General features: G+C 40.3%; 1 protein-coding gene across 1 annotated transcript in view; it reads right to left on the bottom strand.

Annotated features, from left to right (window-relative positions):
- ITPR2 (inositol 1,4,5-trisphosphate receptor type 2) overlaps nt 1-14,416 on the bottom strand; it is a 263,492-nt gene that overhangs the window by 156,152 nt on the left and 92,924 nt on the right. The window contains exons 22-24 of the mRNA XM_054188393.1: nt 4,243-4,436; nt 1,280-1,412; nt 271-328 (exon numbers count right to left, since the gene is read on the bottom strand). Coding sequence (XP_054044368.1) covers nt 271-328; nt 1,280-1,412; nt 4,243-4,436 — 385 coding nt within the window. The remainder of the gene's footprint in view (nt 1-270; nt 329-1,279; nt 1,413-4,242; nt 4,437-14,416) is intronic.

Raw genomic sequence — 14,416 nt, 5'->3', positions numbered from 1 at the left:
AGGACAAAAACTTTCTACCAACTCTTTTACAACTAAGAAGGTGGTCATTTCCAGTCCCACAGCCTTCCATACCAACTGGGCTGTTTGCCTGTTTGCAATCCAGGTCTTTTCCGGCACTTTTCTGTCTGTCTATAGGTTATATAATAAGAAACAGCCAAAGGAAGAGAAAGGGGTACGAAAATAAGCGCAGAATAAACAGAGATTGTCCATGAGAAATATCAATGTGAACAAACGGATATACGTAGAGAGGTAAAACTTCAGAGAATATACCTGCCAGCAAACATGGTTTCAGCCTGAGCTGCGATTTCATCTATGTCAGGAACAATTGCTGGGGGGAAAAAAAAAAAATTGATATAAAAATTAAAAGCCAGTCATCATTGTTTAATCTGCACAGCAAAATGGAACTCTGATCCTCTTTAAAGTAGATTTTATCAAGTAAAGGTCTAATAATGTATTCCTCAACTGGGCAAAAATTAGTTATCTGCAAGAGTAGTAGGGAAGAAATAGGACATGGGGCAGAGTTAAATTGTGTATTACTATTACCGAGGAAGAGCCAAATTGTAGTGATGAACCAGAGCCCCATGATGCTAAGAGCTCTACAAACCACCATCGGTGACCCACAAATGACACAGAATATGAAACTTCCACATTTTTTTGTTAAGATGAGCCAATCCTCCCAAAGCAGACACATGAACTTTAGAATATTTATCATAAAACAAAACATTTACCACACCGTCATGTTGTTTTAGGACAGCTTTAATATACCTTACTACTTAAGACTTTAGTACTCCATAGCCACCCCTCTGTTATACAGCACCTCCAACTAAAGCAATTCTCCCCTGCTTGCGGGTGGTCACACAGACAGCTGTCAGCCTTTTGGGCACTTCTGGGCGCACGGGAATGCTCCCTGGAAAGCCACTCCATTTCTCCCGTGCCACATTCACCTCATTTAAATCTGTCCTCATCCAACCCCAACCATTTTTCTATGATCTACCCTGCCCTACATTAGTCATCATGCAAGATGGGGAAGTACTCTTGTACTCTTTGGGAAGAGTACAAATAAGAGAATAAATTGTCATCGGGAGAAAAAGGAGTCACATTTTTGTTAGGGGAGGACAGGCCAGCAAAAACCTTATTTTTATGGGATTCCTTAAATTTTCCATTTTTCCACAAGCTTTTCAACTTCAAGGGGCATGCATCTTTCTGATGTAGTCGAGTTCATTGTTTGCAGTACTCTACACAGAATTATTTTACATTGCAATACAATAGCGACATTTACCTGAGGCAATCCCTGGTGTGTCAGGCGGGGATGTTGTAGAGCAATCAACATTTTCATTGTTTTCCCCAAACTCTCTCTTATAGATAGACAGCATGTAGGATATTCTATAGTCCAGTCTAACACTGAGAATAAACTACAAGAAAAAAAAGTTTTAGATAAGACTTTTCTTCTGCCGTTTGGTAACACGGGTTAGGATTTTTCTGTGGTGGAATATAAGCGATACATGATTATTTTAAGTAAATTATTAAGTAAATTATTTTAAGTATATATGTTCACTACGAAAAAAGAATCCATGACATTCATCAGTTTTCTGTGATTTCTTTCCTCACTCCGACCATCTTGAGACATATTGAACTCTACCCTCTCAGCTGCTGAATACTGAGAAGCGGACTGGGTTTGTCCAGGGGCTCCGGCACACTGCCTTGTCCTCATAGCCTGTGAGCCAGATCAGTACATTCAAACCCACGTTGAAACCAATTATTTTATCTTCCAGCTGGACTTCCAATGCCCCATGAAGATAAGAAGTGGAGTGGGGTTGAGAGTAAAGACGACAGGCTCAAGGCTCACCCTCTCAGATGGCCAACAGCCAAGGGCAGCGTTGCTGCAGTGACTCCAGGTTTCAATGGAGTGAAGCACGAGCCTGGTGGTGTCTTTTGTTACCTTGCTAGGGATCAGCTGAAGATGTGAGGAGCGAATAGCATTTCCTTCACGAACTCCTACTAGTGTTGCCAGCACGCAGCAAAAAAAAAAAACATTTGGCCTTAGAAGCTACCACTGTAATGGCAGCAGAAATCCCCCTCGCTCAACGCTCTGTTTTCTTCTAACTGTTCGTGCCTTTTGTTCCTCAGCTGTGAAATCAGAAACTCCTACAGGAAAATCCTAATTCAAAGCTGGAAGTGCTGGTTTTATATTGGAATAGTGAGGAAAATAACGAGGCTGGAAACATTAGTACCAATTTAAGGAATGACACATAGACATCCAACCCTTCAAGAACTGACTGCCCATCAACTGACTTTCAGTGTTTCCCACGTTTATGCTCCTTGCCCACAGTAAATGCAAGCGTACAATGAGACGGATTTAAGATCATTTAACATATTTTACAATCAGCAAGGATGAAAGCACGTACATTAAGTTATCAAGACTCAGTCAACAGGTGATGACTTAGCAAATGGGGGCAACCTGTTTCTTTGATCTCTAACTGAAGTCAGACAAGCTTTCCAGATGCAGAATACTGTAATAAGATTTGACTAGGACTATACCATCTAAAAGCAAATAAAATCCCAGTTTAAGAAACAATATCTTTTCTTTCAAATCTTAGAACAAAAAAAGAAAAAAAATACAGGTTTATTTTGGTTACAGTTCCCCTATAACTGTACACACAAGATTTTTAAAAATAAAAATTTCCCACGTCCATGTGGAGTCAACTAAGTCTATTGTGCCTTCTGTTTAATTCTGGCTGATGGCAGAAGGGAAACTCTTAAGTAATAAAATGCCTTTACTTAAAGGAATAAGAGGATGTATTGAGAATTAAATTATTATAAAGTGAAATGTTTCTTAGAATAGAATAGTTTTAATCACCATTGCACTAGCTATGCATGATAATACAATAAATTTAAATTATTCTTACTCGCCTTTTAGGATAATAGCATAGTAATGAAAGGTAAGGTGACTTGAATTAATCTTCCTTCATTGCATATTAAATGAAACTGAATTATTTTGTATTTCTTGTGAACTAAGATCATATATGCATATTTACCGTGAATCACCCAACACATGACTACTTACTAATCTGTAGTAATTTGACCACGTGACTAAACCATAACTAACAAGCCACACATTAAGTAACAAATTAGGCTTAAATGCTCTCCAATCCTGGGTGCTCCTGCACTGCAGCATGCCATGAAAAAGGAAAGGATGAGACAAAATGTGATTCTTTTGCCTGTGAGCAGCCAGGGACTGCACAGGACGCACGTGCTGGTGTCTTAGAATCATTCTTCTAGGCATCAATCAGTAAAGCAAGACAGTATGGAGAGAAACTCAGTCCCAAAACAAATGAAAATGAGAATCAATACACATGAATGGTATTATTTAGGTGACAGAACTTCATAACACTCTGTCCTTCACTATAAACCTTAAACTAAAGTTGCTCTGGAACCAAAGTATGCAGTATTGAGGATACCGTAACAGGCGTCAATCTTTCAGATGATGAGTAATTAAGGTAATCTAAATCATTTATAAGCACTCAGAACAAATGGAATCCTTCAAAAGTGACAGTGGTACCAACAGACCTGCACAATTTATAGAGAACACTGAAACACTCGTTCAGGGCATAAGTGTTGCAGAAAGTGGGATTTGATATACAGAACCAATGTGTGCCACTTCACTCACTAATAGCACCAAGTGAAAATTCTCTCTCAGGAGGCATCCTAGTGTCATATAACTTGTCAGTTCAACTGGCAGAAAATCATAGTAGACCACAGACTATTCTCAATCTAACAGTGGAAAACTGAAACAGACTTCAAAAGTGCATGGCCTTGCACGACTTCAGTGGGTCTAGGTCCAATTCTGCCCTTCATCAGACTACTGTAACAGAAGAGTCAAATACTAAAGTCAAGCAAGGTACCCCAGTGTAAAATGAGTGTTAATGAGACTGGAAACAGACCCACTGTCTTCAGAAAACATTAGTGAGGCGGACGGAAGAACAAGTTTTTCCTTTTCAGAGTTACAGTAACAGAGTTTCTACAGCATCTACTTCCTTCAAAAGCGAAGTAGGTGTAACAGAGCAAGGACCACAACTGTACAATTGTTCACACAGAGGAGTATTCTTCTGCCTATCAAAGTGTTATTTTTACAATGAACAGCCCACTGAATAGTAAGAATGTAGGTAACAGAACTCGCCACTATGTGAATAAGTAAAGAACTGTAAAACGATTGCTATGTAATACTCCACCAATCATTGTTACCTGCAAAATCTCAATGATTTTCAATTTGGTGTCCATTACGATCACATCTTCACTGTCTGAGGTGCTGGCTTGCTTGCTTGGGTGAAGGCTTGGCTGTACATCAGGGGCACTGATTGGAAATATAGATCCTCTGCTCAGCACCATTTGGGTCATCATCTCTCCTACACCATGGATGGTCCTCATGACATTGTTTCCTATGCATTAAACAAAAACATGTACATATTTGCCATGATTAAAGTTTGCTCACAAAGCTATATATCACACATACACCCATGTCGTCAAACCCCTTTACAGTCTTAACAGGCATATTGAAAAACAAGTCCTCAATTCCTGATCAAATCTCAGGAGAAGGAATTCATTCAAATTACCCAGTGGTTTAGGGACAAATTTTCTACACTGATTTTCCAAGAGATCATTTCTTACAGGTCAACAGATGGAAAAGATGTCAAAATATTTCCACAGCTCTGGTAACATGTTCAAGAAATTGTAAAAAGTAGAGCAAAAGAAACCTTAGTAGTCCACCTAATCCATTCCTTTGTCTGAAGGCATATTACCTACATCTAAGGCCATTTCTGAAAGAGGTTTATTTAACCTGTTTTAAGAATATTTAAATGTTGTATATGCCACATTATACGGCGTGCCTAGGCAAGCGATTCCAGTACTTGACTATGTTTACGGTTAGAAAACTTGTATTGGTATTTCATTTGTATCATCTATTGCTGCAATTTATGACCTTGGTTTGCAGACACATGGGAGGAGTTCATTTTCCATGCCTGCTCCCACTGATGTCTTCGCCATGACAACTGGACGTAATATATGTGCTTGACAGTAAGGTTGCTTTTGGCACTGCAGAAGCTGGAAGGAGACTATCCGAGTATCTTACATTTCACACTATGAGAGAGTAAAGGTTTGGGGCTGTGCAAGTTTGATCAATCTCTGTACGCAGTCCAAATGACAGGTCACAAGCCAAAGCCAACTGACACAACAAGCCAACCATCCCCCTTCAAAAACGTCCCAGGAGAATGGCAGGCGCTGAAGGCTCTCCTGAAGGTCAAACTAGTACCTGTAATCACAGTGCCCTTTGTAAGTTATACCTAGGGGGGAAAAAATTATCTTACACCCATGTGGCAAAAAACTTCATCCAGTCTAGTTGCAATGGTACCTATTACTGATGCCAGCTCAGCAAAATCTACCAAGAAATACCATCTGTCCCCATAGATTATACTGGTCTTTCTTCATAGTGAATTTTGATACGAAAAGCATCTCAGTGCATCGATGACTATCTTCTTCCAAAGGTGGGGAGAAGAAAGAACGAGAGTATCATGCTACCTACCTACATGAATTAGTTTCCTTTCTTGCAAAGCACAGATCTTAATGAATGAAGGAAAGGAAGGGAATGATAGCACCTCTTCACAGAAAGGTTGCCAAGACCTAGGCTACACCAAAGGCAAACAAAAAAAAGGAAGAAATGTAGCTTTGCTGAGGTAAGCCTGAATAGTTCTTGTATGTCTTTTAGTACGCTTTAATCACCATGCAACTGACAAGTTTTACTCGCACTGAAGGGACCCTCTTCCCAGATAATCTGCTGTAAAAAGCCAAAGCTATTTTTCATTTTGTTAGCAATATCCTCCTCTTATGTCCTTCTTTCTTCAATCCATAGAGCTCAGGTACTGTATGCAGGGAAAGAGGATGCCTTCAGCCCCGATTTTAAAAGGAAAACACACAAAGAATTTGCTTTTTCAAAGTGAATGAGGCAGATTAGTGTCACATTTGAGGTCCCATTCAGCATCCAGTCTGGTGTGCAATCACTCTGAATTGGTCTTTTGAAAATAATACTTCAAGTCCCTACAAAGGGGGGGAAAAAAATGTATTTCTGACTTTGCATGATGTTAGGGGAAAAAAAGTTAGAAGTCAAACTTAGGGCTAGATCCTCACAATTGGCAGGCACCAAAAGAGCTCCTAAATGAATACTCCAGCATGAAGCAAATAAAATAATTCCAAATACCCTTCTTGCTGCAAAATGAAAATGGAGCATTTTCCTCTCCAATCAAATAAAACAGCTAGGGAATAACAGAGTATGGGTATTAGTTAGGAGTTAGTCACACCGTCTGCCTTTCAGGACCATAAATGAGAAGACTACTTCCTCCGTCTCTAAAAAGGACAGTGAGAGGCCTGATATAACAAAGACTGGGAGGCACTCGGCTAATGTGATGATGGAGCTTATAAAAGCATCTAGGAAACAAAAAGAAATGAGATGACTGCTGTCCTTTCCCCTTACCTGCGGAACACCAGTGCTAAAAGATGGTACAAACCAGTAAGCGGTAGCTATGAAGCTGCTTCCCAACAGCATCAGTAACAAGGATAGACCCTTTGTCCACAACATTCTTTTACTATTGACCTTCATGCAACTGATCTAAACAGCTAAAGGCAGGAAAGCAAAGGAGAATTAAGGTGGTACTTATTATCACTGACATTTCAAATTGTATTTCCTTAATGCATAGAAAAGGATTTTAGCGAGAGAAAAGTCTACTTAATTCAGTTTAGCATTTACAGCTGAAATGGGTAGTGACCCAAGACTGCATTATTTCTGTCAATAACAGCAGTGAGACAAGGTGTCACGGGTAAACCCATCTTGGAAAACTTTTTCACTGCCTGCCTGATGCTGACTATTATTTTCAATTAACTCAGAGCAGGCTTGAGGAGAACATTCCCACAGTGAAAACAACACAGCAACTAGAGCAATTCAGCATTCTTTTCAGGAAAGATATTTTAACAACTATATTTTGTAGGGTGATGAAATGTAACCATCTCTTAGGAGTAGATAGCAGTCAACCATCACATTTATGCATAGCAATGAAAGAGATGACTGTGTCTCAACACTGGGAAGAACTGCTCTATTCATTCAAAGAAGCTATGAGGATCATTCATGTACATAAAGAGTGGGCAGTAGCATCTCTTCCAAAAGATCCCCCCGTTATCAGCACTCATGGTGCTCAGTGTTATCTGTCCAGCCTTGGAAGTCCAGACCATGTTAAACATGGACTTAAATCTGTCACTTTCAAACATCAGGGGCCAGCAGCTGTCTTGCTAGTGAGTTGTTTCTTCTCGCTATGCTTTTGTGTTCTCTTGGCTTTAGTACAGTTATCTCAGCAGGAAATGGTATGAGTCTCTGAGGCACGGCATGCAGAAAGGTTACTGCAGCTTAAAAAGTGACTGACTGCGTGACACCTAGGCCTGCATCAATGCAAGTCAAAACACAGTGGCTTAATAAGAGAGACTTAAGTTCTTAATACATGTGCACATAATGACTAAAATAACGGAGCTCTGATCTTGGTTACAGCTCTGAAGTGCATCCTGAATACCAATGCCCCAGGAAAAATTAACTAATTGCCTCAGCTAGTTAACTGAGCTAAATCAGGAGAGACAGCAAGTAGATGTGAACCCTGATTACTTTTGTGTGCACTTTGCTAGAGGTAAGTGCAGAGAAGCCTGAGCTGTGCCTTCATGTGGTACTGCCACCCTTAACCTGCTGACCTCCATCATTTGTTGTCTTCTTTGAGGTCAAGGTATTAACATTTATATATGGCTGAGAATGGTGGCAGGGAGAGAACAGTCATTGCGATGTTGTAAGGTGCTAGTGTGTACAACCAAGCAGTTCTCTCACCAGCAAACCACTGCAAAAGCGCTCAGAGCTGTGACTGACCAGCAGAGAAAAAGAAGGCAAGGCAATCTCCATGAATCTTCTTCCATTTTTCCAATTTTCCTTTCCTCTCCCTGATTCTTCCTCTCTGCTCCTCCCTCTGCCAACACAAGTCAGATGCCGAGAACCTTTCATAAGCAGTGGACCCATTAGAAATGTCACCTGTTGAACGTACGGTCTCACAAGATTAGCCAATGGAAGAGTGAAATCACTGTATGCACAAGTGGTAATTTAAAGGAGCTGTAGGCTGACAGGCACTGAGAGAAGACAATAGAAGAGAACGCTTGTCATGTTTTGAAAAGACAACTGTGCATGTCCTCTTCATTACTTTTTATTACGGCGATCACAACTTCCTAATGAATATCAGTTTCTGTCACAAAACTGTAGTATATGATCTCATACAATTTGGCACGATTGACAACACAGCGGCCTCTCTTGAGAAGAAAGGCTTTTCAGAGGAGTCAATTATGGGAAAAAAATAAGAACCACCCAAGTAATCGAAACAGTGGATAATTTGACATTTCATTTTCTACATAAACATATTTTCTTGATAAGTCATTTACTGGTTGCAAAAATTCTAAAAGGAGAATATAAAAGTAAACAACAATCTGCTATGTAACGCGGTGTGGCTGGTAAGCGACAAAATACCATATTCAGAAAGAAAAACAACTGTCAAAGGCAGCTGGCAATTCATGCCTTTTCTCCAAATTGTTCCCAGCCAATTGCCACGCAGCGTCCTCCGTTTGCTCCATTTTGCTAATTTTAGGTATTTCACAAACAGCGCAGAGAACTGTGCGGTAGCTGAATGTGAACACACAATGGACAGCCTCAAAGACGGGCAGATGCCCTTACAGTGAGCAGCTCTCTACTCCACACATATCCCCAAGACACAAAGGAACTGACTTGCAGCCTTGTTTATTTACAAATTAACTACGTGCACCTGACCTGGTCCCTACTTGGCAGAGGGACAGAGTCTGCTCTTACTAACATTATTGTTCAGTCTTCCTCAACACCGATATAGGAAAGATGGATTCCCCGGACTCAATTTTCAAAACTGCTCAGCCTTATTTAGCTTGAGCAGTTTTCCACAGTGCTCATTTCCCTACTCAGAAATTTTAAAAGTGCCTATATTTTCAAAACTATTTTAACTCCCAGCAGCTCTCATTAGGGACCGGAGAAGCTGGATGCTTGGAAACTAAGTACCTAAATAGGAGCTGACATATGATGGGATCTCCAAGAACTCTGGTCATTAAGCACCAGATAAGACAAATGCACATGCACCCACTACTCCAACAACTTTGATTAACTTATCCATACAGGCCCAATACGTTCTCCACTCTTGTTAAATAAAGGTGGGGGGATGCGGAGGGAGGGGAAGGAGACAAATCAAGGTTTTGCAAAAATGTGGTATTTCTGACATTGTCTGTGTAATTAACTTACAGAGACAACTCTCTGATGTCATCAAAGCTGAGCATGCTTTGACTAGGACACCTGACGCTTCAACTTCTTCCAAACACCTCCTAGAAAAACACTTCCCTTCCAATGTAACAGGTCACAAACCAGAGAGCATGTGCTACCAACATCTGACCTTGTCTCACCTCCTGCCTCGACGTAGGCACGTTCAACCAGGTTTCAAGATAGTACTTATAACAACAAGTTGCTTTCCTGATGACTGCTGAAACAAAAGCCTCGACTCCAAACGGCCTTGACTTTGTGGATTTCGGTGAGACCTATACTAGTGCTCCACCACAAGCTTCTTGAAGTTTCGGTACCATCTTAAAGCATGCAACACTGCCAGTCCTTGGGGATCCTCTGGCAGGGAGCCACATGCGCAGCAATACCTTGTTACCAAGAGGTAAATTAAAAACCCAATGGCAGCTTTAGCTCTACGTTTCTTTGCCTTTGTTGATTCGGCTACTTTGCTTCATGCAATTTAATTTTTCTGCATGAAAAGTTATAGCCATTTTTAAGACATATAATAACAACACTTCAGTAACTAAAGGAACACATTTTATTTCAAACCCTTTAGAGCGATATATTATTTGCCAGAAGCGTTAAGCCTTACAGCTCTATTTGTGAAAGAGGTATTAATTTTTACAGGTTTTCTACAGAATTTGCTCATAAAGACTGCAGAACCTACCATAAACAGGCCAAGAAAGACATTTTATTTCTTCATTAAACCATTTTTCATCGCTCAATAACTAGCTGACCTCAGGTAAGAGGCACAGAAAACCTAATGCATGACATTAAGCACAGAAAGTGAGGTCACTTCTACATTTTATACAGCCCTCAGAACTAACAAGGCAAAACAAACAAAAAACCCCACAATATGCAACGCACATGCATTTGCTACCCACCCCCTGAGTGAATCTGGCCATCCCAGCTTCCACTTACCTACAGTATATCCACAAGCCCTCCCTTTTTGCATACAAACTGACTGCTGCCCAGCCATGATGAAACTCCACCACACCTCACCTTCTCCTGACATTCTGCAGGTTCTGTTGTTGTTGCCTATCCCCAAAACCACAAAGCAGCGTCAAAAATACAGCTTTCATGCCACGGACTTTAGATGAAGGGAAAAATACATACGTCAGCATGCTGGCCTTGAAGGCAAAAAGCATCATGGGAATCAAGCCTTCTAGCCGAGTTACATCTGTGAAACAGATATCGATTTCTAGAAGAGCAATGGTCTCTGGAATCACATTAATGCACAGTTCTCATGATGAGGGAAAGAATAAGGAGGAAAGAGAAATGGTTCATGCCAGAGAATTAAACTCTCAGACTGACCTCCCTTTTGGTCTGACAATATTCTGCACTGAACAGCAGTTGCTTCACTATAGACATCAGTGACTAACACAGCTAACTTTCCTAAGGGTTAAATCTTTTTTCTCTTGTAACCCTGGTTTTTTTTTAATTGTAAATTGCTGGCATAAATTATTGCTCCAGTCTGCCAGGCAGCCACTGCCTCATTAGCTCTGCTAATCAAAGTATACCTCAAGAAGATATTTCAAATTGCTAACTAGACAAAAGAGCAGCTAACAGACACGGATGCAGGACTGAGAAACAATGCGGCCTTTTCTAATAGTCCTGGATGAAATCTGGTCCTTCTTGGTCACAGAGCACCCACAGACACAATAGAAATGGCAGGTCCAAGCTTGTTCTCAAGCCTGTTCTAATAGTGTCTCACTGGTGCTTCTAAGCAGTATGCATCTCTACTTGCAGCCAAGGGGGCTGGAAGAAAACAGCACCTATCTTCTTTCTCAGATGAAGCCAATGGACTAAGCAGACTACCAGGATACATCAAAGGGACAGAAGACTGGACAAGACTCTCCTGACACACTGACATACAAGCATTCCTTTGCAGAGAGATGGTGGCCCACCAGTGCTGAAGTCTTCAGGAGACAGCGAGCACTTCCCCATTCTGACCTCAACCAGGGTCAAATCCTTTTGGCTACATCAGAACAATGCAGCAAAGCTTGCAGCAGGATGTAGGGGTCAGGCTTTTGATGATATAATTCAATGAAATGTTCCATGATCTCAGGACACCTATGGACACATCTTTAGTCCCTTCAGTCTACAAGAGGGATACGCTACCAAGCTAAAGACCCAGACATAACATGGAGGAGATGGGACACTTGACTACCAGTTTGAACAGGTAAAAGGAGGCCTTTGTTGAGCCAGTCATGAGCAACATATTTGATGTGAGAATAAGAGAGGCAGGAACTACTGCAGCTTATTATAAGTAGTTTTTAAAACCTGTTTTTCAAAAAGACTGAGCGCAGCCTTCCCTTTGTGGAAGCGAAGGGAGCTGAAAGACTGATGTCAGTAGACGCTATCTCAGCAAAACTGTAGTCATTTATGTAGAGCTCCTGTGGGAAAGACATAGTCTGCAGATAACTTAGGTCTGTCCCACCAGTTTTCAAATTGGTGCCTAGCACTGTGAGTTGCATCCCAAGACATATGCAGCCTAAATTCAAGGATGTATTTCCTTACATGCCATTATTCTCGTTCCCAAACAACATTAACTAAATAGCACTGAGCTGCATGGCAAACATGTAACTTGCCTGCTAATACTACCATATCATTTCATCTTTCAGACCTGACATACGCTGTAGCTGCATGGTTTGACTAAAATCACCTATTTGAAAGATCAATCGCACCTAGAGAAAGATGTGCATTTTAATTCACAGAGAATAAATAACCAGTATTGGACAAGGCAGATTGGCTCCTGACTCTGGAATGATCCAGCAGGGTGCACTTATTAGGAAAGCAATGACTTTACCTTTTAATTAAAACTGCAAGAGATTATAATGTTCTTGAAAGGTGCCAGAATGACAGCACTACTAAATGAAGTCCTCACTTTCTCCTTAAGAAAAAAATGCCTCTTTAGGATAGAGGTAGTGTATTTTATAAACCCCATATATTTTAGAATCTAAATGGAAAAAAAAAAACCAAAACAGAAAGAAGCTTCAAATAACCTCAAAAACGATTCAAACACTGAAAAAAAGATTTGGCTGCAAGATTTTCAAGTCATTTTTAGGATGCAGTATAGGTAAGAAGCATTTCCAAAAATATACATCTTTTCTTTTTCCAGGATCCTATCTCACAAATGTTTCTAGCCAACTTTCCCCAATCCATCCTCATCAAATAAGGTCACACCTGAAAAACTACATGCACACTAATTTAATTCTGGTTAAGGAAACCGATAGTGGCATTAAAATCAAGCTTTTTAAAGGAAGAAAGGCATAGCATTAACAATAATGTAAGGCTCTTTTCAGAATCTTTGCAGAACCAATAGAGAGAAACTCACATAGAACGTCAAGGACTACCTCAGTCATCAATGTGAGTCAACACTGAAGTGAAGGATGGAAAAGGACATCTTGAGGTAAAAGGTTAATTAAGTCTTCATGCAGCTTCCACTAAGCCTCAGAATACATCCCATTTTGCAGGTTTCCTTCAACAGTTCAACACTTGTCACATATATTTCCTTACTTAGCAAGTGGTTTTACTAAAATAAGTGGGTCTATTTAAGAAATAAATATTAAACAGGGAAGAAGATTCGAGATTGCTGGTTGTAAACTGGGTTATTTCAATTTTGAGGTGCACAACTCCAGGCAGGCTTCCCACAGCCAAGACCCACCTCATTCTTTCCCTCACCATTAATATATTTCTACTCATTCCTAAAATCCTGACTACAGATTTCATGATGTGGAGCAGTTGCCAAACCAGTAAAGACCCAAGCTCACCAGTTCCCTACAACTCCACGTTATAGGAATCGGATGCTGGAAGCTTTTGTTGCTACTGACCTGGAACAAATCAATGTCAATAATGGAAAGGCAGTATACCCTATCTGTCCCCACATTTATTCAGCACTGAGTTTCCCATAGAAATAATACCTTTTAACAAAACTAAAATGCTAAGACCTGTCATGTAAAATAAATAGATCCTACCCCAAATTCTTAACTTTTATAGAGCTGCCACCTTGGATCTACTACAGCTGCAGAATAGGAATTACGCAACTTTTCCATTTGGTCAAACTTCTTCTCAAGTCACTTGTCCGAGAACCTGAAAATGAACTGCATTTCTGAATAGGCATAATTATTGACATAACATTGCTGTTAAACACCCATTTAATATTAATCTATATAAATTTACAATAAGAGATAGTGATGAAAATTAAAATATACAGAGCCCAAAACCGGTATTCAGTAGCACTTTCCCACACTAGAGTGACAGATCAGGCCCCTAGGTGCTGGATAAAATTTAAACACATTTTTTATACCATTAAAACATCAGTCCTAGGCATCATGGCTAGATTTCAGTGTTTGTCAAAAATGGGTTTTAGAGCTACACTTCAAAGTTCTAACCCCAAAATACGAAATACGTGTTCTTACTGAACTAAAGCTAATGCCTAGATATTTGTGATCACTGCCTGAATGGGTTAAAAAAAAAAAATAAAATCCACCAAAAAAACAACAAAACCCCACAACTTTTATAATCTCCAAAACTAACAATTTACTTCCACACATTCACAGTACACACACAAACCCACAACAGGTACAACCTTAACCTTTTTTTTTTTTTTTAAAAAAAAAAAAAAGAACATCAGTGTAATAAGTTTTGCAACTCAGGGAAGCTAACTTTCCTTAAGAAAGAAGCTGTGTAAACGTGCACATGCCTGGAGCAACAATTTGTTGGAGGGACACCTACCTGCAGTTCTCTGTGTGCAAAGGTACGATCTGAATGTTGCAAGTATTGGACCTGCCAGAGAGGATGCTACGGAGTGAGATCCTTGCCACAGTCCGGAGAGAGATGGGAGAGCAGAATCTGATCTCTCCAAAGACATGAAGAACTCACCCTCACCCCTAACTGACTGGACGGAGGGCTCCCACCATCCTGAACAAGGGCAGGGAACAATGCATCGGTCTGTATTTTATGGAAAAAACCAACAGACCATCCTGACTTTAGAAAATG

This window comes from Rissa tridactyla, chromosome 1 (assembly GCF_028500815.1).
Source record: "Rissa tridactyla isolate bRisTri1 chromosome 1, bRisTri1.patW.cur.20221130, whole genome shotgun sequence".
Classification (NCBI taxonomy): Eukaryota; Metazoa; Chordata; class Aves; order Charadriiformes; family Laridae; genus Rissa; species Rissa tridactyla.
The sequence above is the reverse complement of the archived record's forward strand: the minus strand, read 5'-3'. Positions and strand labels throughout refer to the sequence as shown.